Raw genomic sequence first — 27,458 nt, 5'->3', positions numbered from 1 at the left:
TCATCTTGCAGCGTGAGCACGGAGCTGAGATGGAGTTCAGACGCGGCTATCAGGAATTTATAAAGCGGAAATGGGAATAAATGTGTAGTTTCGCGATCAGATGCGCCAGCCCATATTGCGAGCCCCCCACAACCAGGCGCTGCAGCGTACGGACTGCTTACCGGGAAGAAAATGATACTATTCATTAATATTAACAAGTTCATTTAAACGTTTCCCCGCCTGCCATCCAATAAAAACGTTTGATTGTTGAATTTTAATTAACCAGTTACAACAACGAATCATACACTCCACTAAGCGCTGTCTGCCTAATTAATATTCATGATATGCGTTCGAAAACGCCAATAGCAGCGAGCTGATCATGAAAATTAAACGGCAAACCTTCGCCACACTAGCCTTGGTAAATTCGTGTGGCCGAAGAGAGCGAGAGAGACGCAGTGTGGGCGGGTTTAGAATCCGCGGGAGGGAGGAGAGAGCGCCGCTATACCGCCGTCTTTTTCTCACGGTATCCACCAAAAACAGGGGCATTGGTTTCTCGGTATCCGCTATTCAGGATTTCAGTTTCGCTGCTTTTCGCATAAGAAGGCCCGTTGCGCCCAGTGAGCTCGTGTGACGGCGGCTGTCATAGGTGCGAACGCATGCGGATGCTTGAAGGAAACTGAGCAGGGTACCATCTCACACCTCAAGGTAACGTTAGATTTAATCCCAAAATAATATTTCTCATTTAATGCTTGGGTTTCGGATAGGTGTCATAATGTATAGAGTCCCGTCTCTGCTTGGTAACGTTAGATGACATGTTAATTTAGGGACGATACCCATATGCTTAAAAAATCGATGCGTGTTTGTCGCATAGATATGTGTGACATAACGTTATATTACATATCTATCACCGGTCTGTTTAACACGCTGGGAAACAGCGGGTTCCGTCAAGCAAGTTAACATCTTTATTCTGCTTTTAAAAAACGGTGGCGTGTAAGTGACACGGATACATTATCTTCGTATTTCAGGACTGGGAACGCGAGTACAGGCATCATCGCGTTATTTATGCTGTTAACAAACCTGTGCTCCTCAGCGAATGTAATAGCAGCGTATGCGCGCACACGAGGATACACCTGCAAGCGCGTGTGAACGATTTTGCGCAGACTTCTTTAATATCACGCGCAGACTTTAATACGAAGGTAGTTAATAAAGATATAATATAAATCACGGGTATTCGATCTGAGTATAACGCGCACGACCTCAGCTACATAAATGATGTAAAGCGAATGACATTATATCAGATTGACGTTTACATCACAGAACAGAGAATCTATAGGCCTACGTGAGCATTAACAGCCAGTGTGATGTTCGGGGTAACATGTACATGTCTGTCTCTCTGTCTCTGCACAACACTGTCTCTCCTCTGTGCTTCTACTGCTTAATATCAGGTTAATGCATGTATTTCCCTCTGTCCTTCCCCTCTGCCTTTGCCTTCCTCCCTCAGATGGCCAGAATGAGTTTTCTCTCCTTTCTCCTCTTTTGCTTGACTTCGGTTGCCCATGGCAACAAAGGTCAGTCTCCTCCATCCTTTTGAATGTTGATATTGAGCATTTTGTTGATGATGTGTATTAACATTCCTGTTTTGGCAGCTCGATAAAACTGCAATTGATAGAGATTAATACAAGCCACAGGGTTCACTGCTGAACAATTGTGGCTATTAAAGGGATAGTTCAACCCGATGAACATTTTGTCATCATTAACTCACCCTCAAGTTGTTCCAAACCTGTGGTAGTCTATCGGGCATGAGACCTGTTTGGTTCCAAAATTCTTCCAAATATCTTTGTTTTTGGGTGAACTATCCCTTTAAATATGAAACCATGTCTGTATCTCGACCATAGTGCAGATGAATCGATGAAAGCTAAATAAAGGACAGAAGAATGTCAATTAACATATAGAGAGAGTGAGAAGTACAGCATCATTTAGACAAATTTAGATTTGTTGATGAAGTATGCACATGACATGTATATTGTACGTTCCCGGTGAGAGAGAGAGAGAGGTCGGCTGTCTTGTCCTTGAAGAAACGGGTGAAAGATTATCTATTCTCGTCCAGCTATTTTAAGGATATAGGAAACCAGAGATGCTTTTCTTCTTAATTCGCCATAAATGTTTCTTTGGATGGAAAGAGAGACATGTTTAGTTATTTTTATCAATCCGCTGTCACAGCTGTCGACAGAGTCATTTGAAAAGCACCGGTTAATGTGTGAAAACAGCACGTGTGAGAAATAAAACCATCGGGCGGTGAATGCAGAGTGATGTTTCTCGCTGTGTAATCCAAAGAGTAATCCAGCTCGGATTAATGTTATATGGCTGAGTGAGGGATGAGGGGGACGTACGCGGGCGTGGGTGGGAGGGAGAGATAGATAAAGTAAGGTAGAAAGATGAATGCCAAAACAAGAAATATGGGAAACATGGGAGCGTGGTGGTCGATATGCCATGTGCACGTGCTACGCACACACAGTGTTCCGATGTGGTCAGCACACAGCTGTATAAAATCCAGTGCTGTCATTTGAACGTTGAAAGGTTGTGTGACCCACTTAGCACATTAAATTTGTTTCCAAATTTGAATTTAGCTTTATAGAAAATAAATTAAATTGACGGTGTAGAGATGGCCTTGGGGGAAAGACACACATTGCATTTCTGCTGACGTAAATGTTGAAATCCTCAGCGGTTGAGAGATTTGTACGGTTAGGTCCCTGTCAGAATGTTCAGAGCTGTCTGTCTGTATTTGAGTAATAGGCGCAATATACCTCACGGTGTGCGATCGCACCAAAACATCTCTACACCTAATTACTCAGCAAAGCAGTGAGGCGTGTCCTGCTGTGTGTTTGTTTTTGTGTGTCTGTCCTGTTTTGGTTAATGTGGAACCCCATATGCGTATGGGTATGTTTGTAACTTATCGTGTTATGCATATGTACAGCTGGTCAAACCATCGCACCATCTGCTCCTACCATATTTTGGCACTTTTCTTTGCAAATTCATCCGACTGTTCATCTTTGAACCTTTGCTCACTCACCTTCACAAAAAATTGCTGTTTATTCTAAATCACGGGTCGTTCATGTGGATCTCATCCACTTCTTTGCTTTTGCGATTTTTCTTTCTCAGCCAATAAACACAAGCCATGGATCGAGACGGAGTACCAAGGAATTGTGATGGAAAACGACAACACAGTCTTGCTCAACCCACCTCTGTTCGCCCTGGATAAAGACGCACCCCTGCACTATGCTGGTAAAGATGCTGATGATGACAAAAAATGCGTAGTGCTATTATTCCTACATTTCCACATATATTAAAAGCTTCTGCTCTTTTATACCTGATATCACATTGTTACTAGTGTAATATTAAAGAGACGGTTCACCCAAAACTAAAAATTCTGTCATAATTTTTTGTTCTGTTCAACAAAAAGAAGATATTTTGAAGAATGTAGGACAGCAAACTGTTCTGGGGCTCTTGTTTTGACTACCATTGTAATTTTCCTACTATGGTAGTCAATGGGGTCCAAGAACTGTTTGGTTACAGCATTCGTCCAAACGTCGTTCTCTGGGTTCAAACAAAAAAAGAGATTTATACAGATTTGTAACAACAATTGAGAAATTCATGACAGAATTTTTGGGTGAACCATCCCTATAATTGACTGTATATTTTTTTTTGGGTGAGGGGTTTCACACTGGAGCAACACGCAACGCAGCTAGTTTAGTGCGACGGTAGGTAATGACATGTTATGTTTACACAAATTACCAGAATTACACAGGGATTAGAGCTGACAGACTTCCCCCTCGCAGGCTGAGCTAACAGTGCGACACAGAGCCATGTCATGTGTGACAGCGTTTTCTGAAGGCAGACAAGTGTTTACTTTCAGGAGAGCACTCCAGAGACGCTTTCATGTGTGTCACAAATAACACTGGCCATTTTCTTGTGTACTGAATTTTAATGTAGGATGATATACAAACCTCTATTTACCATGATTTTCTATAAAATCTCTCATACTCTCTGTCTCTCTATTTAAAAGGGGAGATCTGTGGATTTAGAGTTCATAATGGTCCGAGTGGTTCTGGTTCTGCACAGTTTGAGGCTGTGGTGTTGGACCGGTCCACTGGAGAAGGTCTGGTTCGGTCCAAAGAACCTCTGGATTGTGAAAGTCAAAAAGAGCACAGCTTCACCATCCAGGCTTATGATTGCGGTGAGGGCCCTGATGGCACCAACAGCAAGAAATCCCACAAGTAAGAAAAACTATATTAATATAAAAATTTATGCAATACGTGTTGGGGGTTGTTCTGCGATATGCATGCGTTTTGCTTTCTAAATTGCTTTTATTCCCAGGGCCACAGTGCACGTTCGTGTGAATGATGTGAACGAGTTCTCTCCTGTCTTTGTGGAGCGTCGATATGAGGCATCGATGCCCGAGGGTCGTCTGTTTGATCGCATTGTGCGGGTAGAAGCGGTGGATGCTGACTGCTCCCCTCAGTATAGCCAAATCTGCTTCTATGACATCATCACGCCCAACGTCCCATTTACTATTGACAATGATGGTAAGAGCGCTATTTTGCAATGCCTGCATTTAAATAATCAATCATTAATTGTACTTCGTTAGTAAAGGTATTTTGTTTAAGCTAAACAGAATGACTATGAAGACAACTTTTTAAATGTTATATTTCGTTGCTGTCCTTCTGAAACATTGTAGGTCCAAATTCACTGTTTTTCATGAAATGGAAAGCACTTTTGAATCGTTTTTATTAGTTAGATATTTGCAAATGGGTGACTAAAGCCGCGGTCACATTTGTCATTTCGTTCCATTGACTTCCATTCTTATGCATGCGAATAAGTCAGGCCGGAAACGTAAGCCCGTCAAAGTTCAAGTTTGGTAACTCTGACCTGTGAAGTCGCATCACGTCTCACACGAGTGTGTGAGACCAATAGAAGATCAAAACGTCACAGCGTGACCTCCTGGCACAGAAATAAAAAAGATGGAGGAATGGCTCCCGCCCATTTTCGTAGCACTGTCCGACCAAATTTCTACCGCATATCAGTTATGATTTATGGTAAAAATATAAAATCACAAAATATGGAGATACATCTATATTGTTGTGATGTGGACCCCACTGTCCTCATAAATCTTATACCACTATTAAATTAACTCAATTTATAGTTATCATTATCATCCTTAGTGTGATCGGGCCATAGCTGTGACAGATATAGCTTATTTCACATGATAGCTGGTTTTGGGGCATCCCAGTTTCTTCTGTTCAAGTATATTGAGCTATACTCAACCTACCTGATGCCATTCAATGCAGATTAGAGGGCACATTGACAGACTTAGGGGAGGCGATCAATAGTCAACATTTTGTAACATGCTGAGTCTGACGAAGAAGCACCTGACCAACAGAGAGGAACAAAACAAGAGAGAAAGATAGGATGAGGAATGAAGTTCTAGGTTTTGTCATGACTCTGCAGATTCTTTGCTGTAGTGTGTGCGCGTGGGGGTGCGTGTGTGGTTTGCTTTTGTAATTTCGGCCAGGCTGTCACCCTTCACCATCTTCCTTTTACTCGCTCACTTTCAGTTCACTGTTGGCCTTCATCTTCCATCCTTCTTTGCTGGGTTTCTTTGCTCACTTCTCGTTTTGAGGGGCTTTTGATGGTTTTTCATAAATTCTTTATCATAATCTGCCAGTGTCCCGAATAATAGGGCCAGGGACACGAGACCAACACTATCCTCGGAGGTGGCTAAAGTATACAAACATTTTACGTACATGTGCTTATTAGATCTATCCAAACACGTGCATAATGACAACACAAAAGAACACAGTCTAACATAATATGACTTTATAGTAATTTACTTATTATTTTACTATTACTATTACTAAAGATGGTTGAATTTCATCAAAATGATTCCAGTCCTGATGTATGTCCTTCCTGATGTATCTCATTTCTCCTCCCTCCTCAGTTGGCCTCCCTGTATTGTCTTTGGTCGATTTTATCCAACGTTTCATTTCAACAAAAAGCTAAATCCTAAATTTAAAGCCTGAAAAATAACCTGCGTGCACATATGGGGATGTTTAAAGGGATACTGAACTACCAAATCAAAATTGGCCCATGTTTTACTCACCCTCAAGGCATCCTTACTGAATATGGTTTTCTTCTTGAGGAATAATGCAGTTATTACAATACCAAGTGTCATCTTACTTCCAAGCGGTAGAATGGAAGTCATTGGGTGTTGATCCATCAATCAAAGAACTGCTCGACATGGCTCCGTGGTCTTAACAAAGGTCTTAAAAAGTCAGAATATGAAAGGCATATTCAGTAAGGATGCCTTGAGGGTGAGTAAAACATGGGGACATTTTTATTTGGTAGTAAAGTATCCCTTTAATGTGGTGCTATAAATTGACTTGTGGCACCTATCCTAATGCGATTGCTAATGTGATGTAATCACCTCAGGGGTCACGATCGATAGGATGATAGCTTTTTATATGCAGGGCTTCTGGAAATCATCTTGCAACCCCACCCTTGCGGCCTTGCGACCCCCCCGACCCCTACTTTGGGAACCTCTGTATTAGATTGCTGTTCGGTCTACCTGTGCGTCTTTCACCAAAGCGATTGCCTTTCATCTCTTATCAAGATCCCAGACCTTTCCAGTTAAGCCATCACTGATTTTATGAACCTCTCCTCTCTGTCATGACCTCAGGGAACATAAAGAACACGGAGCCTCTGGACTCTAAACGCCAGCGTATTCACAGTTTTTGGGTAACAGCATTCGACTGTGGCAAGAATCGGGCTCAGGCCGACGCTCAGGTCATCGTCACAGTCAAACCTTCCTGCAAGCCGGGCTGGATCGGTAATTTTTACTTTTATGCATTCTACATTATTGATTGTTATTTTTTTAAGTGACAACATTTAAAGTGATAGTTCACCCAAAAATGTAAATTGTCATTTCAAACCTGTATGACTTTCTTTCGCAGAACACAAAAGAAGATATTTTGAAGATTGTTGTTAACCGGCCGCCATTGACTTGCATTGGTTTTCTGTCCATACAATTGAAGTGAATGGGGGCTAGTGCTGTTCGGTTACCAAAGTTTTTAAAAGAAAATGTATGACATTGATCATGTTAAGACCTTATAGAAGTATAGAAGATTCTCATTGTGACATTGTCACATCATGGAAAGATTAATGCAGATCATCAGGTTTTTTTGCACAAACTTTCATGCCAGCTGGAGTACAAGCTGTCGGCATGCAAACCAGGGGCATAGTTAATTCTAAGAAATTCTGAAATTCATGTCAGTTGAGCTTTTCACTCAAATAGTTTTCCTGAAATAATAGAAGAAATATGGAGTATGGATATAACTAAACGTTAAATAAAGCGCATTGTGTTTAAAATACAGGATGGACAAAGCGCATTGAGTATACTCCTGGCTCCGGCAGTATTCCTCTCTTTCCTAACCTGCACTTGGAAACGTGTGAGGAGACTGTTTGGAACATCCAGGGAACCGTTGAGCTTCAGACAGGTCACATTGGGAAGGGCTGTGACAGGGACAGCTACTCCGATCGATCTGTGCGCAGGCTCTGCGGTACGTTTGCAAAGCACTCCATACAATCTGGGACAATGTTTTAAATTTTTATGTTAAATTGCTTTAGCTTTGCACTTTGCATGATACAATAAGCAGACGGTCCACGCTCATTAGGATTAGCAGTGATTAGAGACAAATTGACTTTCCTATGGACTCCCTAGACTTTATCTCTTTTGGTCTCTGTTGACCAACTGTTCATCTCATTTAGAGCAGATGGGAAAACTTGTCCTAAATTATTCTCTCCCAGATAAACCCCAGAATGGAAATCCTCTCAAATGATGGCATACTCTATAAATTCTCACTGGTCAGAGTGGGAATTTTTAAACACCAGCTGTGTTTTTAAAACTATATTTGGACTGTTTTCCTTTGTGTTGGTTTTTTAACGTGTTTAGGTGCTGTGAGAGGTGAAGTCGACCTTCTTCCACCTCCGTCCCCTGCAACCAATTGGACTGCTGCATTGCCAACGCTACCGTCCTCTGATTCATCTCTAGTCTTCTCCTTCAACGGCTCCACCCATGTTGCCGTAGTACCAGAATCAGTTGCTTCAACAGTATCTGGTGACCACTTCACCCTGCAGCTGTGGATGCGAAGAGGAGGAGCCAGCACTCAGCCACTCACCAATCAGGCGAGAGGAACCCGGAAAGAGGAGGAGACAATTGTCTGCAGCACTGTTAAAAATGGTACATTTTAGCCACAGTAGTCTTTCAATCTGTTTCCCTCTTTTTCTATTTTATTTAATTTTTTGCATCGTGCTGCTTGACAGACGTAGATAATGTTTTCCCTTTATGTTACAATTGTTTATATGTTACAATTGTTTATAAAAACATTTATTATAAACACTACCTTAAAATAGTTGTTTTAGTGTAGTTGTATTTTTTATTTTGTAATAAGACATTATATTTATTAGTCAGGCTTTGTCCATTTACAGTTTATTTTAAATGAGGTGCTTTTTTTTAACTGAATGTCTGTTGCATTTCCAGACGACTCGTACTCTCACTACTCCCTATCGGTGCACGGCTGTCGTCTCTCTCTCTTCTACTGGCCAGATGTGTCAGCCGCAAGACCTGTCAAATTCCTCTGGAAACTGGAACAGGTGAGCTAGCTGTAAACAGTCTTTGTTACTTGGTTAAATTACTGAAGAACATCCAGTTTGAAGCTTGCAAGTGTGTTTGGATGAGAGCCTTGTGTTATTTACAGTAGGCCATGTCATTTTCACATCTGGATGTAAGTTTTTGAACTAATGAACTTTGACCTCTGGCAGGTGTGTGACAGCGAGTGGCATCACCTGTCTCTTAGTGTGCAGTTCCCCTCTGTCACACTCTATGTGGATGGGGTGACCTTCGACCCCGCTCTCATCCATGATAACGGCGCTATCCCCAACCCTGCACCACACCAGCGACTGGTCATCGGAGCATGCTGGGGTAATTTTTTTTGTATTGGTATGAAGGCAGTTGGTGGAGAAATCTTACGTCATCTTCTTTCGGAGAATGTGTGTTTTTCAGCTAGCTATTAATACTCTTAGTCTCATCTATTATTTAGATGAACAGAACCATTGTAACACGCTGTCTCAGTGTGTGTGTAGGTGTGTGCATGTGTGTGTGCGTGCGTGTGTGTGTGTGACAGACAGACAGTTGCCCAATCTTTTAGTCTCCTGCTGTTCTGCTAACTGGTTCACCTAGTCTATGTTAATCACCTTTTAAAACAGCTTTATCACAACTGATGTTTTGACACTTGGCTGTGGCTTCTAATGAATGCAATTACCCTCACTTTCTTCATCATATTCCTCTTAATCTATTTCGTTCCTGCAGAGCCAGAGGAGAAAACTAAAGATATACTGAACAACACCATGCCGGAGAGCAAAGACACAGGTGTGGAAAGAACAGCAGAATGTGTATGTTTGTGTTTGAAGCCACTCTGGATCAATAGAAACTGAACTGAGAGTCTAAATGAGTGAAATGTTTTAAATGTTACTTATTTCCTGTGTTCATTTGACTATACTGGAGGTTAATTATGACGCTGCACTAATGCAAAAGCTAACACAATACTCTAGTTATGTTTCTTTGTGGATCTTTTTGTTTGTATTGATGCATAAAAATGTATTATAATTTCTCCCATAGGGAAGTTTGTAAATGGTTACAAGGGGCTGTTGTCAGGTGTGACCGTCCGTCCAGGAAATGTGGAGCCACACAGTGTTGTGGAGTGTCTGTACGCTTGTCGAGAGGGGCTTGATTTCGGAGATCTGGAGACTTTGGGCTCAGGCATGAAGGTATAATATAACAACGTCAAGCTTGACACATTTATAGACAATTGCCCTCATTTATTCACTTTGATTTAGATCACCCTCATGGGATTCCATTACAGGACACACTTTTTGTGTGATAATCAACAGCAATCATGTCAACAGCTCAAGTTGCTTTTAACTATTAACTAGTTCAACTTCACTAACTCCAGCTTCTCTTTATCAGGTGCATGTGAACCCAAGCCAGTCTGTACTAGTGTTGGAGGGAGACGACATTGAAAGTTTCAACCGCGCTGTTCAGCAGGTGACATACAGAAACTCTTTACGATTTGCAACGCCTGGCGTCCGTCCTCTGAAACTGACCACCACTCTTAGGTAAAAAATCATATAAGTTTATGTATCATTTTTAGCTACATGCTAAAATAATCATATTACACACATTTTAGCCTCTCTTCATTGGCTCCCTGTTCATTTTAGAATACAATTTAAAATGAATGGTCAAGCCCGATCTTATCTGGCAGATGAACATCCGCCTTGCACCTTACATTTGAGCATTTGGCAGAAGCTTTTATCCAAAGCAACATAGCATTATCGTATACGTTTGTTCCTAAGTATGTGCAATCCCCTGGTATCGAGCCCACAACTTTGGCGTTGTTAGTGCCACACTCTTACTACTGAGCTACAGGAAACCTTCAATGATAAATGTTCTATATAAATAGACCTTACTTCCTTACTAAATATTTTTACACTTACACATACTGCTTTTTTCCTTTCCTAAGCATTTCAACTTACATTGCATGTCAAGACTTATGATTTTATTTTATTTATAAGAATATGAACTACCTAAGCTGAAAATAAAGAAGATTTTGATTTAAATGAATAGAAGTATGAATTATGTAATATGGAATTAAAAAATAAAATTATGGGGATGAAAGTATGGCTGTTTTTTTGGTTTTCTTCACTGTTACCAGATTTCAGGTCAGAAATTAAAGTGAACAGATTTATTGGCACACATACTCCGAAACACACGCACACGTGTTTATACAAACAGGGTTTAAACACACAAATTGTATCATAATAGCCCCTGACATCACAGCAAACGATGGTCTGTATGATTCATCTGACATTGTCGGGTCTCTGCAGGTGTTTCAGTGAAGAGAGCTGTTTGTCTCTCAGACAGCTGGAGGGTTACTTGGTCGTGCTTCAGCCTGATGCCCCACAGATCTCTCTCTCCGGGGTTGGTCCCCACCTGGCTCGTCCAGCTGCTGAATTTGAGGGACCTCAAGGGGTCCCCTTGTTTCCTGAGCTTCGCATTGTCTGCTCCTTGTCTCATGCTGTTAACATAGCTGCCCAGGGCATGGAAGGTGGAGGTGAAGTCTTTAAAGACATCTTTATTATAACATTATTACATCATAGCTTGATATTTGAACCCTGAATGGAGTTTTTAACCAAGATGGATTGTGTTCATTAAACGAAAACAAAAGATCTATATCTACTTTGATTACAATGTAAGAGTTATTTTGCTTTTCTTCAGGGGCAATGCAGCACAGATTTATTACAAAGTCAAGGGTTTGTCTTGTGTTTGCAAGCTGCAATGTTGTTGCAAATATATGATGCTATCGATAGGAAGGGAAAGCAAAACAAGTGATGGAATTCTTATCTACCCTCAGGTTAATCTATATACTCCACTGCTGTAGTCTCTCACTTCAGCCTCAGCTCTCTGTTATCTGTAGCTTTGAGCTTGTGTAATACAGGAGACAGAACTTTGCTCTCATCTCACTATGACCAAAGGGTAAGAATGTTCTTAATTCTTTTTTATGGGTTTTTCAGCACTGATGTCAGATGCAGTGGCTCACACTCTGGATGGGTGTGAAGTCCAGCCTTTGGGTGAGGAGCTAAATCCAGAAAGGGAGGAGCTTCTAGTCGACATGGAGGCATTGAAAGAGAGGGGGCTGGACATCATTAACACAATGGCCTACATTGCCATCACCGGTAATTAGTGTTTTTAATTTGAAAGGTTTAAGAGAGCTGTATAATCAATGGAATTTTTTATTTAACTCGCCATATTTAGTGAGGTTCAAGTCAGGAGTAAAATCTTATATTTAAAAAGAAAATTTATTCTGTCTATTTCTTTTTTTCAGGAGCGGAGTCCATCTCTGTGTATGAGGACGTATTGCGTTCTATTCGTTATCGGTTAGCGAAGGGCTCGGCCCGCTTTGAGAGGAGGTTCCGTCTCTCTTGCTCAGAAATGAACGGACGCTACACTAGCAATGAGCTTACGCTAGAAGTAAGAAACCGACAAAACTCAACAGCCAATACATTCACTTCATGACCAACATCACGTGTGGTTCACACTTCTGTACATTTCTTACACTCAACCTCTTGTGTTGCTTTCTCTAGGTGAACTTCCTGCATTCCCTGGACAGTCTGTACCATCCGTCACATCTTCTGGCGTCTCAGCAGCAGTTCCTCCACCCATCCCACCACACTGGAGAGCTGAGTGGACACACACTCCCAAACCCACACCGCAACTCTGGTACATACCTTTGTATACCTTCACATACAGTAACAAATATGACATTATACTTCTAATGAATTAAATCTTGGACTTTTAAAGGGAACAGATAAAATCATGTTTTTCATTTAATTTTGACCCTTGGTGCCATTTGTAATATAAGTCAGTTTTTGGTCTGTTAGTCAAACCTTGTTTAAAATAAATTTTGTTGAACCTGTGGCACAGTTGGCTGTGCACATGCTTATAGACATGTCAGGACTGTTGGCTCACAGAGACCGGGTTAGGGTCCGACCTGGGTCTCTCACACCCTACTTTTCTGTCTACTGTGTCTTCACTCTACTATAAAAATGAAGGCAAAATTCCTACAATTATATTATCAGCCACTGGTGTTTAGGAAACATTATCTGACATGTCTCGAAATGTCAAGGAAAATTTTTATCATGTGTCACGATAAGATTCCTTTATAGATTTAAAAATATGAATCTTTCTTACTTTCCTTCTCAAACCCACATGCAGTTGTTCCCGGAGCTGCAACTGTCATCATCATGGTGTGTGTCGGCTTTTTGGTTGTCATGGTGATTCTTGGCGTTTTCCGCATCCGTTCCATCCACCGACGTGGTGAAGGAGCAAGAGGCGACGGGAAAGAGGGCAGTAACCAATGGGATGACTCTGCCCTAACCATTATTGTAAACCCTATGGAGGTAAAAATCCACCAGGAGGCACATCAGCATTATTGACATTGTGGCATTTGTTATTTAAACATTTGTTTTTTTCTCATTAGTCATATGAGAACCGCATGGGCATTGCAGCAGATATGGAAGGAGATTGCGATGATGAGGAAGAAGTAGTGGATTCGCCTGACGATATCAGTGATGATCAACGAATCATCATCAAGAAAGAGGGAAGAGACTCCGCCCCCCGGCGCTACTGAGCAGATACTCCAAGATACTCAAAAACACCCACTTACACAAAATACAGGAATCACTACTAACATGTCACACACACTCAACACCTGTTACACAACCTGTGACACAATTATGGGATCTAGGCCTCTGTGAATGCAACGCTTCTTTCTGGAATGTACGCAACTACAAACGCAGTGCACAACGAATACTCTCTTGCTCAGATGTGTGACTAACATTTTGCAACTCTTAGCCCAAATCCCAATATTTACAAATGGCACAATTATATAGTCATTCATCCTACAACCCGTTCCTATAACCATTGATGTGCTCACTACACAGTATCAAACACAACACCGTAAATGATCAACTTATATCAGAAAACTGACTCAGAATAAGGTCACAAGTTGCAACTTTTTAAATGAATATAACATCTAGTGCCCAGCATTATGAGTACAAAACTCAACAACTTCAGACGCTGTTAATCTTCTGCACAATCTATCTCTTGATACATTCTACTAAGAAATTCACATGTACAGATTTAGAGGATTAGTCGGTAAAGGTGTTTAGTATTATCGATAGACTAAAGATAGGTAGGCGATTGCTTTCTAAAAGTCCCAATAGCAGGATCACTTTTACGCAAACTTGCAGATCTTTTGTGTACCTCTTCTCACCTCACAGTACAGTGCAATGCCCTCTGCTGTATCAGAATGTTAGCTCAACCTGGGCAATTTTGATTGTACTTAAATGTATGTAAATACAAATGACTATTACTATCATTTTTTGTTTGTCGGTTCCATTATTTTTGTTCATTTTCAGTCTTTGCACTTTCAAATAGACTAGTTCATTTTTTTGAATATCTCTATTGGTAATATATACAGTGATAATGACAATAATAGTATTAGTATTAAGAGCGGTAATGATTGGCTTGATGAATGTCTATTTATTTGTGTGTTAAATTGTGTAATTTAAGAACTTGTCAATATCTGAACCACGGTGAAACAGAAAGGCACATTATTGTTATGCCATATGTTATCACACTTTCAACTTTCCCATCATCCCTTTCATCATACACCTGTCTCTCTTTGCCCACCTGCCCTCTTTTCCTACTCTGTCCTCCCACTCTTTAGATACTGCCACTGCTTTTTTTTGTTTCTGAATGTACAACTGTGCCACCCTTTCCTCCCTTCTGCTCGCACCCTCTCTCTTTCTTCCTTCCCGTGACTATCTCTCTGTCTGTGTATGTGTACAGTGGAAACCTGTCAGTAAATAAAGGCCTGTTGTTTTACAGTGTGATATTAATAATGGATAAACTTACATTAACAACACAACGGTTTGTTATTGACGGTTAACTCTACTTACAAATGGATTATATTGATTGTTGTTGATAACCGTCTGAAGAAATAATCTGTTCAAAAAATTCATAATAAAAACACACGGATTACGTCAATATGTGGTCGCTGATTTTCTTTTGGTGAACAATGCAAATTGTGAAAAGCGCTATATAAATAAAATTTAATTGAAGTGTTAGTGTTGAATCTGGTTAAATCCAAGTGACTGCTGCACAACAAAAGAATAATAAAAATACAAAAACTACTCAATTTACAAATTATTGCGACAGTTTCATTGGACGCACGTCGCGCGCCTGACCCAAACTTCCGGTCTGTGTTTGGTTATAATATAACAATTTATTTTATATTAATTAAATATTTTATATTAAATTAAAACTACTCAACAGTTAGTTAACTTGAGGAGGTCTAGCTGTTGGATGTGAAATATTTTAAAAACACTTATTTGCTTTTTAAATGAGGCCCGTTCAACCTTTAAGTATATTTAACGGTCTTTTCGTGATTTATTTACATTGTCTTAAATATTACAAACCCTTTTGAAGCATATTTCATACATAATTATAACAAATATCCTGCATGTTAAAACAATAGGTAATCAACCTGCATTATATGCACGCGCTGTCACTTTAGGAATTTTACGCAAGCTCTACGTAAATCTCGCGCCTCCTGCCTCCACTCGCAGCACAGTCAAACGATTTTGATGTCATTGGTTTTACGCAAATCACGTTGGTGAATAGCCGGAGCGAAGTGTGTGGATTCGTATGGCTGGTTCGCTGTTCTTTCAGAGGGCCACAGGGGCAAAGGTAAATAAAGACAGGACGGTCACAAGCGGGACGTTTAACGTTACGCTTCGTGCAACAACAACAACACGGGTTCGTTTACCTCAACCGTATTGTTAGCGGCTGTTGTTTTTACGGCCATATTAATCTGTTAACGGAGGGGAGGAGAGGAGAGGTGACAACGTCGCGTGTACAGGTGAGATGAGTTTTTGTAGCATGTAAGCTAACGGCATGAACAGTTACCTGCTATCTAGAATAACCGTTCATAGCCCCTGCAGACACACCGCTGTAAAGAGCTAACCGGATGTCTGGATGTGTATACTGTACTAACTTACATTTACATTTTTGGAAACTCGTGATTTTGTTCAGCAATGTTTTGCAATATCAGCTAGCTACGCTGATAGTAAGTATGAGCAAGACCCTCGTCAATATCTGTCTGCTATGATCAGAGCAAAAGTATGTCAGTTTTCAATACACGTGAAAACATTTGCATGTGATCAGCCACTTTCCCATTTTTGTACCATCAAATGTAACACAAATTGAATGTTTATTAATAATAATTGCTTTAATTAGACAAAAAAGCTATTTCTGCTACAGGTTTTTGGAGAAGGATAGCCATGTAGAAGCTCAGTTATACTGGTTGAGTTTTTTAGGATCAATGAAATCTGTCATCGGTTGTGGAAACTTTGTTTATGACAGCGGAAAGGTGGCTCAGCCTGCTGGATTTATGCTGATGGGATGAAGCTGATGATTCAGTGTCTTAGTTACAGATCAGCACAGAGGTTGAGAACAAGACTCAAACTGCATTTCTTAGAATGTTATGACTTTATTTCTCTCGTTTTTAGATATCTGAAGTGTCCTTCTGGGCTTGTCTGACTCTGTATTGCCATGGCGATGCGGGAGTTAGTGGAAGCCGAATGTGGGGCGGCCAATCCCCTCATGAAACTAACTGGTCACATGACCCAAGAAGGAGGGGCTTGGAGACACAGGTCAACACCCACTGTAAGTGAATTACATTTTATAAAAAATATGTAACTGTTACAAAAACCGTCTGATTATTTGTACACTTCTCTCCATAGATTCCTCCTACTCCAATTGAAATAGCCACTGAAGAAGAGGTGCATATTTGGTCTTATCGTGTTCCATGTGTATACTATTGCCATTATTTCCTTTTTAATAATGGCTTAATTATTGTCTTTGTTCTGATTGATGTCTTGTTTTTGAAACGCAGATGGTGAGTGAATTTCTACAGGCACCGCAACGGCCTCCTCACAGTTTTGATATGGGCCAACTGCTGGAAGAAATGCAACAGATAGATCAACAGAGTTACAGACAGGCTCCTCAGAGAGGTATGTTAACACATACACATAGACCTAGATATTTTACACCTTCCTATTTGTTATAAATGTATCTTTTTCTGTTTTCTCCAGCTCCTGATGTGGCTGCCCTTGCACTGTCTGGTGATTGGGCGGCCGAGTTTCTTTCTAACGCTGACTCTGCTGCCTCTCCCGGACAGGCTGGTCTGGATCCAGCTGATGCTGATTGGACCAGAGAATTTATCAGTGAAGTGGAAGGTCAATATATTCTTTAGACATTTATATGTAGTTCAGCTTAATTCTTAGCAAAGTCCTTCTCTATTATAGAATTCTCTGTTGTCCTCTATTATATCTCTACCACTCGGTTCCATTCTTTTTGTATTGTAGACCCCGGCCGCTGGGCAGAGGAGTACCTGGAGCAATCAGAGGAGAAGTTGTGGCTTGGAGATTTGGGAGATAGAGATCAAGACAAAGAATGGTATTTTATGTAGTGTGAAATAGTACACAAGGTTAAACTACATTGGTTAACTAACTAGTTTATATAGTTGATAGAGCCTTAGACATCCTTTTGACACAGTAGTGCAGAGAAAATATGATACTACCAAGTTTTGACTTGAAATTAGTTACTATTCACCCATTATATCCTGTGCGAACTCTAATATATTTTGATCTGATCAGGACACAAGAATATCAGGCAGGGGATGAACTAAGGCAGACAGCAAATGAGCTCCTTGCCAAAGTGGATGATCCTAAACTAAAGAACACAGAGGTGAGAGGAACATAAAGAATGTCACTGCACTAGCACTTGGCTGTGTTGTTTTCAAGAACACTTTAGTCAATGTCCATACAGAATTAGATGACTAAACATACATACTTTATTATCCACCTGAAATGCATTAACAAATGAGTTGGGTAACTTACGTTTACATTTATACATTTATACATGTCCAAAGCGACATTATCCTATACATTTGTTTCTAAGTAGCTTATTTATGATCTGATTCTTTTTTGAACACTTTGACCAAAGTATAATCTTTGCCGTGTTGTACTATCTGTAATACCACATCACACAAATGATCTGTCACGAGACATCACTTAAGTTAAAATAACGGTTAATGTGGACTCCGTGGATCCCTTTACTTCTTAGAGCTCTTGTGAACCTACAGTATGCTCTTAGTAATGTGGATGATATTAGATTCAGGTTAAAGGTATGGTTCACCCAAAAATAAAAATGCTGTTAACATTTATTCATCCTCGTGTTGTTTGGAACCTAAATACACTTTTGTGGAACATAAAATAAGATATTTTGAGAAATGTCTGAGTGGTTTTGTGTCCATACAATGTAAGTCAATGGGTGGCAGTGCTTTTGGTCCCTTAAAATATCTTCTGTTGTGTTCCGGAGAAGAAAGCAAGTCATACAACTTGGGAATAACATGAGGGAGAGTAAATGATGAACAACCTTCATTTTTGGGGTAAACTGTCTCTTTAAAAAATTATATTTAGGTTTTATTTTGTCTTCTGACAGATCATAATGTGATGCCAAGTTTTTCACCTCTTCATGGACATTGCTTCACCTCTGTCTTTTCTTTGTATTTAACTCTGCTCTTGCTTTATCGTGTGCTGTAATTTGGGAAATGTATTTAAACATCTTTAGCTCTGTTTCCTTCCTCTCTGTGGTTTACTTGTGACTGAATACAACTGTCAAGAAACCAGTGGTGGATTTGTATGTGTGTGTGTGTGTTTGTTGTTAGCTGTAGATGTGTAATGGCTGTTATTGTTGTTGTTGTTATTGTGTAGTTCCTGCGGTTCATTAGGCAGATTGGCGAGGGCAGTGTGACTGTGGAGGACAGAGCAGGAAAAGAGCTCACTGATAGAACACAGGCCAAGGAGGCACAGCACTGGGCCTCCAGCCTCAACCAGGTACTGTCTGGTTATAAGCATTCTTCCCATCTCCTCCAATAGAGGAAATGCTCTGAAGGGTGCAAATTTAGCCTCCTTGGCTCTTCTCGAGCTGCTAGGCAGATTTAGCCAGAAGATCTATATAGAATATTGTATGTCTTTGAAATGCGCTCTTGGGTATTAAATTATTACAACACGAATGATTGAAAAATTGATATCTTTTAGTTTCGAAACAGTGTTTTGGTTTTATCCTATGGTTCAAAAAAGCAATAGTTTAATGGTTAATAACCCCTTTTTCCTTTGGTCATGGAAGCTTGTCATGACATCATCTTGACTCCGACATTTTAACCCTTAAACCATCCATATCTAAAATCTAAATATCCTCAACAATCTTACACCGAATATCCATAAATTCCCCTCCCTACCCTCCATCCCACACTGGCTGCTCAGTACCTGAAATCAGGAGAAGGGACTGTGCATGTGGAAACTCAAGAGGGCCAAAAGAAGAATGACAAAATTAAAGCTAAACAGGCAGAACAGTGGGCTACTATCATCAGACAGGTAGGACCACAGTAATGCAGTATCCCTGCAGTTGTCTTTTTTTTTAGTTTAGTCATTTTTATTAACTAGCCCCTGTCAAGCCAGCCACATTTACCCCAAAGTACGCATTCAAACCGTTGCTTTAATTGAATAGTGCTTTTATAATCAGGACCACAGCACGGCACAAGGCTTTTACAGTTTATACCCTGCCTGCAACTCTTGAGACCATACCGACTTCCTATCGAAGGTAGCTTTAGAGAACATTGCTTGCTATTTTTAGTTAGAGGAAAAATGAATGAATGAGGGTGAGATGTTTTCATGCTCTGTCGGCCTAATCTTTTCTTTTTTCCAATACATCTTTTCTTTATTCCCCCACTTTCATTCATCACAATCTGTGTTGTTCTTTTTCCTTTGGCTGAGTAGTGTTTAAGCTTTGCAGGCTCAGTGATGTACTTTGGAGACTGCTAACAGGCCGGCATGTCGATGTGCTCTGTAGGTTTCGGCAGATTCAGCAGAATCTTGGGTGGATGAGTTCGCAACTTACGGGCCAGATTTTCAACAGGCCAAGGCAGCAGTGGAGGTGAGTTGGATTTTACACTCAAACTTGTCTTAAAGGGATACTTCACCCAAAAATGGAAATGACTCCCATAGTAAATTTGTTTTGTTCTGTTGAACACATGTATGACAGCAAACAGTCCTGGGGCACTTTTGACTACCATTGTATTTCTTCCTACGATGGTAGTCAATGGGGGCAAAATCTGTGTGGTTATAAGCATTCTTCCAAATATCTTTTTCTGTGTTCACCAGAACAAATACATTTATAAAGATTTGGAAAAACTATGAGGTGAGTAAATGATGACATAATTTTCATCTTTGGGTGAAGTATCCCTTTAATATTCTGACATACATAAAAATGTATTTGCGTTTGCGTGTTTTGTTTTGTGTGAATTTAGAGTGATGTTGATTTCTGGGAGAAGCTCCAGCAGGAGTGGGAGGAAATGGCAAAGAGGGATGCAGAAGCTCACCCTTGGCTCTCTGACTTTGACCAGATGCTCAGTGGCTCTTATGACAAGGTACAGTAATACCTGGACACTTCAGGGAGATGGGGAGAAAGTAACCTGGAGAAAGTTATGTGCTGGGTTGTTTATTCATATTTCCCCTTGGACAAAAATCACAGGACAAGAAGTTTACACTGTGTCCAACATATTGTATTATGACAATCCATTCATTTAGTTTTTTTTAGAAGAGCACATGGCAAAAACTTTTTCAACTTGAGCTAGCCAAACTATCAGCATCAAACAATGCTATAATCTTCCTTCTTTCATGCCGATTGTCCCATTATAGGGATATCAGTTTGAAGAAGACAACCCCTACATGTCCCACGAGGATCCATTTGCTGAGGGTGTAAAGAGAATGGAAGCAGGGGACATTCCTGGAGCCGTGCGACTCTTTGAGAGTGCCGTGCAGAGACAGCCAGACAACCAGCTGGTCAGAGCCACATACGAATAATTATTTCCCTTCAACCAAAAACTGATGATACATTATGCCTCAAGAGATTCTAGCTGTGTTCTGCTTTCCTTGGCTTCGAAAACTGCTGACTGTGTATGTGTTAATTCTGCAGGCTTGGCAATATCTAGGCACCTGCCAGGCAGAGAATGAGCAGGAGTTTGCCGCTATCAGCGCCCTCCGCAGGTAAAATTTATAACTTCAGTTTGCAAAGCAGTTCAGTTTGTATGGTATAAATCTGATGGAATAAATTTCTTATTTATTTTGTTCAGATGTATTGAGCTAAAGAAGGACAATCTAACAGCCCTCATGGCTCTAGCTGTGAGCTTCACCAATGAGTCACTGCACAGGCAGGCCTGCGAGACTCTTCGGGATTGGTTGAGGCATAACCCTAAATACCGGAATATATTGGAGCAGCATGAGCGAGAGAAGGCGAGGGAAGGCGCGAGGGAAAGAGACAAAGAGAGGGAGAGATTTGGATCCCTTCTGCCAGAGTAACATTCTTCAATTAATTATTGGATTTATCCTATAGGCTGTATTTGTGGTATAATGTCCTGGGTTGTGTTGGGGGGGTTATGTTGTCTTTTATTAAAACTTGCATCATCTGTGCTGTTATTTCTCTTCTACAGGGCACTATTTAATGAAGTTCAGTCGTTTTTTCTGAGTGCAGCGGCCGCTGATCCCACACTGGTGGACCCTGAACTGCAGTGTGGGCTGGGAGTTCTCTTCAACCTGAGCGGCGAGTATGACAAGGCTGTGGACTGTTTCTCAGCAGCTTTGTCTGTCACACCACAGGTCTGTTTAATCACATCACAACTCTGTTTACACCTGGTGTTAAGATCTGTCTGTGCTAATCAGATCAGGCTGTCTGGTGGGATTGACACGTTTACACCTTGTAACTAGGTGCTTGTGATCGCAGTCAACTCAATGGTAGATTGATGGGTGAGGAGGTGGTCATTCGGGGTTGTCCAGGATGTTTTAGAATGGATTAGCATTTGCACCTCATACCTGTGAATATGGTTTGAAGAAATGTTCCCAAAACATTTGGACTCCATTTACACATGCTCTTAGCACTGGCCATTAAAACTGAAGATCAGACAAGTCTTTATTTAAGATTGTGGTGTATACTGGTATTGACCATAACTGTTATATTCATAACCGTGATTATTGATATTGTGTTAATACTTCACATTAGGGATGCACCGATACCAAGCTCATGTACTCGTACTCGCACACCGATACCAAAGACCAAAACCTCACGTAGCATACATTGAGCCCTATGATTTCCGCAATGTGGAAAACTTGGACGGAATCGAGAAATAATGACAGAATTTGCTGTACTACATGGAATGGCATGGAATCTGGCAAATGTATTATTTCCTAACAATACATTTGTGCTGAACATCTAATGTAACAGCTAACGAAATATTCAGATCCTGTTTAAATATGTATTCTGCTTTTTTTACGTGACTGTGTGTGAAAAAGTGGTGCGTTTGCATGTACTTGTAGAGCTTAATACAAACGCTCTTTGCGTTCAAATAAAAAAGTAATATACAGTACACTCACATTTAGCCTCCCCTTGAATTTTTATAATTCGACTATAGAGTTTACTTTAGTAAATTGAAGGTGCTAGTAAAATATAGAAAGTAGAACTTAATAAAAAATAGTACTTAAATTTAAGTAGATTAAAAACAAACGAAAATGTACCAGTAAGATACTGGTTTATTCATGTAATTGTACATTATACAGGCATCGGTTATAGGTATTGGTTTGGTCGAGTTCCAGAATAATAATATCGGTATGTGTACTCGGGCTTTAAAAAATGCCATTGGTGCATCCCTACTACACATGATAATATTTTGAATCAGTCAGTACCAATATCTAATTTATTCTTTGACATAGGTGTTGGTTTTATATGCTTATCTTATTCTCTCTTATTTTCTCATGTTTAGGATTATCTGTTATGGAACAAGCTGGGGGCAACTCTTGCTAATGGGAACCGCTCCGAGGAAGCAGTAGCTGCTTACAGACAAGCACTGGAGTTGCAGCCTGGATTTGTACGTAGCCGATATAACCTGGGCATCAGCTGCGTTAACCTGGGTGCCCACAGGTTAGTCATGGCAGACCTGGTATTAAGATCTCTTAAATTAAAAGTTCCCAACTTTATTACATAAAATTACATGCCACAAACTTTACTACAACAAAACAAAAATGCATTTTCTCTATCAGGGAGGCAGTAGAGCACTTCCTTGAGGCCCTTTCTCTGCAGAAACAGGCTGCAGGAGATGGGGAGGGGGGTGCAGGTCGAGGACCAGGTGCAGCAGTAACGGTGATGTCAGACAACATCTGGTCCACTTTGCGTATGGCGCTGAGCATGATGGGAGAAAGCTCACTGTACGCTGCCGCTGACCGGCGAGATCTGGACACGCTGATGAGGCACTTCTGTCACAGAGAGGGAGAGACTGAATGAAGCGTGGAGGGGTTGATGGAACGGAGTGATATAGACTGTGAGTGTGGAGAGACATGTTTTTACTACAAGACTGGAGATTTCAACAGAAACATGGGGCACGGTTTTGTCTGTGATGAGCAGTAAGGGAGAAATGAAAGTGAACGAAAGAGCGTGAAAAACCTGTTCAGCCCCAAGCACTGCATTAATGGACAGACTAATGAACTAAAGCGCTTGAGAAAAAGTCCATGGTACATTAATAAACACAACAAGACAGAGGATGAAGTTCAACTACACTACAGGCTAACTACAGCTTTTTTCACAGGTTTACACTGACATGTTGCTTGTTATTGTTTTTATCATCTTGACGATCACAGTTTTTGCAATTATCCTTATTATTTGCTATTATTACAGTAATATATCTCATATTGGACAAATAAAGTCCCTGCACTGTGAGCTGTAAAATAATTGCCTCTGTTTGACACAGAGTGGAGGGATGTTGAGCTATAAAAATGTTCTTGTACGAAATTACACAGAGGACTTGCAAGCCTAAATGTCAAACAGGTGAAAGTTTGTGAACTAAAGACAGGTTGTGAGTCTCAGTCAAGAGGTCTGAAAGCACCCTTTGCTATAGGAAGTCTGCTAACGCTGTAAAATAATTTGTAGTAATTGTAAATTCTACTTGCCATACTGTGTATTGTAGCATAATTGTTGTTTTGCATATATCCAATTCAAACTGTTATATGTTATTCAAGGAATAAAGATTTGACAAAAATACCTTGGTTAACTTGAGCATAAAAATGCATATCATTATTTAAACACATAAATTATATGTTTAACAAATATGTACACGTCATATTTTTAACAATATATACATGATGTTCATCATTTGAAATGTTCAAACTAATACTTCAAATAAATACACAAAACAACAAAGGGTATATATGAATTATAAGTTAACTTTATGACCTTCAACTGTAAATAAATGCGAAAGACGAATCCAGTGACGTCAACAAGTTGTTTTTCAAATCGCCACCACACGCCTACCTTAAAGCTGTCCACGCCTACATTTCACATGCTCAGCCAATCAGAAGCGCCGGGTCAGGAACCCCCAGCGTTCTTCTATTGGTCTGTTTAAAAATTGCCGCAAACACAGAACAGCCCATTTAAATGGTCCAGTCACACGGTGTTTAAAGAACGACTTTGTGGATTTACATCATTGCTAGTTTACTTTCAGCTGTATGCGGTTCATGTCTGTTTTAGACGTTTGTGACGAAACGATATTTGATCAGATCTTGTAGCGAAATAAACTTATTGATTTCTGGGTGAAACACGTTGATCTTTAAGGTGAGTTTGATTTTGTTTACCGGACAATGACCGTGTGTTTTATTTGTCCGTTGTTGCAGACAATAGAGTTATATATATATTCGACAACTGCATCACACACATGCACGATTAGCTGATAAAACTGCACGGGGATTTGTTGGTTGTTCAGACACAATCTGAATTAGTACTTTATTTGTTTGTATGACGTCTAAACAATGATTTTACACAAACACTGGGCACCTACGTTTTTGAATAAAATTTCAACGGCATGTTTTCGTCAATAGCTGTGTTATTTATTTCCAAATAGCGATTAAAATGGGTTCCAGTGAAAGCAAGATGTCTACGGCATCGACGCCAAAGCCAGATCCCATCCAGAGACTAAAAGCGGAGCATGTGGCCAGACTTGCTGACCCCCGTTCACCTTCTTGTGATATAGACCGCACGCCTATACAGGTAAACACGTTTTCTTTGCGTCAGGCAAGAGTCTGAAACAAAACGGGGCATGTTTCGGCCCCCACGAAAGCAGTTGCATCTGAGAAGTGTTTTTTATTTTAACCGTTGAGTGTCTTACTGTAGGTGGGCGCGACTTACTCTGCTCTTCCTGTGGTGGAGTCAGTTGGGCCTGTGTTTGTTGACCCCCGCTCGCCCACTCCAGGAGTCACCCGAACCCCAGTAAAGGGTAATCATTTTTCTTCTTTTGTAACGATTAAGATCTCACAAGCAAACATTAATATTTGTGTCATTTTCTGACTTCCCTGACAGTCAGCGTCACCTCTCTTGCCCGCCGACTGAGCACGTTCTTTCTCACTGATGTCAAGACCGGTGACTCCGCCACTGGCCCTCTTCCTCCTGTCTCCTTCACCAAACACCCAGGCCTATCCAGTGAGGAGCAAAACCACACAAGCACCAAAGAACATCTGCTCCCCCTGGAGAAACGCCAGAATTTAGGCATTATCAATGCTCTTACGGATGCTGTGTCCACCCCTTTGGTCAACTCTGCCTCAGAGGGTTACGGCTCCATGTGCAGCAGCCCGTTTGTGCTGCTTGGGGAAACTCGGGCAGAAGTGGAAGTGGAGGTGGACAGCGAGCCCACGCTGGAAGAGGCGGAGGAAGCTCTGCTCCTTGGTAATTCTCCATTGAGGAAGGAGCTGAGCTTGAGTCTACTTGCCTGTCGTGAAGGCATTTACTCGTCGACTCTGGAGGAGCGTCCTCTCACTCCTCTTCCTCCTTCTGATGGTGTGCTGAATGAAGATCTTTGTTTTTCAATCCCAACACAATCCACAGAGAACGACACGCTGGCTGCTGAAGCTGTTGCGACCTCCGAGGCGGATGATGTCTTAACAATGACTTCTGAAGAGCAGGTATGTTTTTGAGTATACTGAAATGCTTTGTGACTTTAAATATTGAAGTGATTGACTGGTTCACATCCCGTCTCTTGTCAGGTCACAGCTGCACCAGAGCAGAGCCACGAGCAGCCCGAGGCAACCAAACCTTCTGCACCTCAAGCTCCCGTCATCTCCATCAAATCCAGCCCATTGACTAACATTCAGGGTGAAACGGTCCAGTCTGGCATACGGTGCCCGAAGTTTGACACCCGCAGCCCTAGTCAGGCTGTTTTTAAACCTCAATGGTTGGGAGTGGGCTTTGGAACCAACGGTGTCAGAGCGAGAGGGGTTCAAGCTCGTGGAAAAACAACCGTGTCTTCACCACTTTCTGCTAAGAAACCAGCCACCAATGAGAACAACAATATGGTTGTGCGCGCCAAACAGAGGCCCAGAGGTGAGTGTATATGATGGTGGACTTTTTATTGAAATGGTGAGTTTTTTTCAGCCGTTATAACCTGGATTAAAATTTTCTAGATAAAGTTCTCATTGGTGAGGGTAGATCGCCTCTGCAGATCCTGAAGGAGTCCAATTCACCCCGGGACCGTAACTCACAGGTAACCGCACATGCAAAAAATTCACAATTACCGCAGTGCACCTTTACATGCACATTTTATGTAATCACTTTAGTTCAAACTATTGTTAAATAAAGTTCTACATTTCTCTCGTTCAGATGAAGTTGAAAGTGGCCACACCAGAAAAACAGAGATTCAGTCAGATGGACAGAAGGGCTCTTATTCTCTCCCTTAACAAGGAGAATGAGTGAACTGAAGTGTACAGACCAGAAGCATTTCACCCAACACTATGTGTATATTACAGTTTGCAGCCTTAAAATCAACTACATGGTGACTCTTTTCTTTCTTACATAGATCTTTTTCTCTTGTGTGTGTCTTTCTTTGTACATAAATGCTTTGTTTTAATGTAAATAAAGGTGATATTTTAATTTAGGCACTTCTGTCTTTATTATATTTGAGCTGATGTGTGGTCTTTGCTTTGTATGAGAAACTGAGACCAAGCCCAAGAAACCGTAATACCCGGTATAGACCTGTTCGCAACACTGGTCCAGAAGAACTTCCTGTTTTTCTAACACTACACAAAAGTTTAAACAAAATAAACACGACAGAAAATGTATAACCAATTAATATTCTAAAATAAATATAATTTGGGGGAATCATTATTTGATCCCTGTTGATTTTGTAAGTTTGCCTGTCTGCAAAGAAATGAAGGGTCTAAAATTATGATTTTAACTGATAGAAACCAAATATCAGCCAAAATTTATTTTATATAAAGGTTATAAATTGATTTGCATTTCAGTCAGTGTAATGGGTATTTGACCCCCTACCAACCACCAATAAATCTGGCTCCACAGATTGGTTATGTACCTATATGGATCACAGATTAGTCCTGTCACTTTAAGAAAGAACCTAACAAGCTGACTTAATATGTATATAAAAGATGCCTACTAACAGAATCTGTATCTTTCATTTCAAGATTGTAGACCTGCACAAACCATGAACAGGGTACAGACAGAAGCTTGGTTGAGAGACAACTGTTGGTGCGATTATTTATTATTTGGAAATAGAAGACCAAAAAATGGGGTAAAGATGATAATGAGAAAGGTTAAAGATCAGCCCAGAACTACACGGGGGAAGCTTGTTAATGAGTTC

At 40.7% G+C, this 27,458-nt stretch overlaps 3 protein-coding genes across 9 annotated transcripts; all 3 read left to right on the top strand.

Annotated features, from left to right (window-relative positions):
- Window positions 1–409: 409 nt before the first annotated feature.
- clstn3 (calsyntenin 3) lies at window positions 410–14,697 on the top strand. Of its 2 annotated transcripts, XM_079469037.1 has the most exons (19): window positions 410–684; window positions 1,481–1,547; window positions 3,139–3,261; window positions 4,043–4,253; window positions 4,354–4,562; window positions 6,713–6,862; window positions 7,407–7,592; window positions 7,985–8,272; window positions 8,573–8,685; window positions 8,854–9,013; window positions 9,401–9,460; window positions 9,710–9,858; window positions 10,058–10,206; window positions 10,975–11,201; window positions 11,662–11,823; window positions 11,973–12,118; window positions 12,232–12,367; window positions 12,863–13,047; window positions 13,128–14,697. In XM_079469037.1, exons 2-19 carry the CDS (start codon window positions 1,481–1,483, stop codon window positions 13,275–13,277), a joined length of 2,871 nt encoding a protein of 956 aa, XP_079325163.1. In that variant the 5' UTR covers window positions 410–684; the 3' UTR covers window positions 13,278–14,697. The 2 variants fall into 2 exon arrangements, with proteins under 2 accessions (XP_079325163.1, XP_079325164.1); XM_079469038.1 differs by lacking the exon at window positions 1,481–1,547 and having other exon boundaries at window positions 419–684.
- Window positions 14,698–15,275: 578 nt separating this feature from the next.
- Window positions 15,276–24,094, top strand: pex5 (peroxisomal biogenesis factor 5). 6 transcript variants are annotated; one of them, XM_079468646.1, is made up of 17 exons: window positions 15,314–15,400; window positions 16,222–16,378; window positions 16,456–16,494; window positions 16,608–16,725; window positions 16,807–16,950; window positions 17,080–17,170; window positions 17,371–17,461; window positions 18,490–18,612; window positions 19,042–19,152; window positions 19,628–19,711; window positions 20,085–20,204; window positions 20,476–20,619; window positions 20,753–20,823; window positions 20,910–21,131; window positions 21,267–21,432; window positions 22,590–22,747; window positions 22,867–24,094. In XM_079468646.1, the coding sequence occupies exons 2-17, from the start codon at window positions 16,265–16,267 to the stop codon at window positions 23,105–23,107; spliced, it is 2,037 nt and encodes a 678-aa protein (XP_079324772.1). In that variant the 5' UTR covers window positions 15,314–15,400; window positions 16,222–16,264; the 3' UTR covers window positions 23,108–24,094. The 6 variants fall into 6 exon arrangements, with proteins under 6 accessions (XP_079324776.1, XP_079324772.1, XP_079324771.1 ...); XM_079468645.1 differs by having other exon boundaries at window positions 15,314–15,572; XM_079468648.1 differs by lacking the exon at window positions 19,042–19,152.
- A 137-nt stretch (window positions 24,095–24,231) lies between these two features.
- On the top strand, window positions 24,232–26,763 carry cdca3 (cell division cycle associated 3). Its single transcript, XM_079469939.1, has 7 exons — window positions 24,232–24,430; window positions 24,717–24,862; window positions 24,986–25,088; window positions 25,172–25,770; window positions 25,852–26,188; window positions 26,269–26,348; window positions 26,465–26,763. Exons 2-7 carry the CDS (start codon window positions 24,725–24,727, stop codon window positions 26,555–26,557), a joined length of 1,350 nt encoding a protein of 449 aa, XP_079326065.1. The 5' UTR covers window positions 24,232–24,430; window positions 24,717–24,724; the 3' UTR covers window positions 26,558–26,763.
- The last annotated feature ends 695 nt before the right edge of the window (window positions 26,764–27,458 follow it).

Source organism: Barbatula barbatula (genome assembly GCF_947034865.1).
Source record: "Barbatula barbatula genome assembly, chromosome: 12".
Taxonomy (NCBI): domain Eukaryota; kingdom Metazoa; phylum Chordata; class Actinopteri; order Cypriniformes; family Nemacheilidae; genus Barbatula; species Barbatula barbatula.
This window is presented reverse-complemented; position numbering and strand designations above follow the sequence as displayed.

What these genes read in the sequence shown, in the direction of transcription:
- clstn3 (XM_079469037.1), top strand. Translation starts at nt 1,481, where the DNA reads ATGGCCAGAATGAGTTTTCTCTCCTTTCTCCTCTTTTGCTTGACTTCG. An exon ending in GGTTGCCCATGGCAACAAAG is followed by an intron (nt 1,548 to 3,138) that starts GTCAGTCTCCTC and finishes TTTCTTTCTCAG; the next exon opens with CCAATAAACACAAGCCATGG. An exon ending in AACAGCAAGAAATCCCACAA is followed by an intron (nt 4,254 to 4,353) that starts GTAAGAAAAACT and finishes TTTTATTCCCAG; the next exon opens with GGCCACAGTGCACGTTCGTG.
- pex5 (XM_079468646.1), top strand. Translation starts at nt 16,265, where the DNA reads ATGGCGATGCGGGAGTTAGTGGAAGCCGAATGTGGGGCGGCCAATCCC. An exon ending in GGGCCTCCAGCCTCAACCAG is followed by an intron (nt 18,613 to 19,041) that starts GTACTGTCTGGT and finishes CTGGCTGCTCAG; the next exon opens with TACCTGAAATCAGGAGAAGG. An exon ending in GACAGCCAGACAACCAGCTG is followed by an intron (nt 20,620 to 20,752) that starts GTCAGAGCCACA and finishes TTAATTCTGCAG; the next exon opens with GCTTGGCAATATCTAGGCAC.
- cdca3 (XM_079469939.1), top strand. Translation starts at nt 24,725, where the DNA reads ATGGGTTCCAGTGAAAGCAAGATGTCTACGGCATCGACGCCAAAGCCA. An exon ending in CACCCGAACCCCAGTAAAGG is followed by an intron (nt 25,089 to 25,171) that starts GTAATCATTTTT and finishes CTTCCCTGACAG; the next exon opens with TCAGCGTCACCTCTCTTGCC. An exon ending in CGCCAAACAGAGGCCCAGAG is followed by an intron (nt 26,189 to 26,268) that starts GTGAGTGTATAT and finishes AAAATTTTCTAG; the next exon opens with ATAAAGTTCTCATTGGTGAG.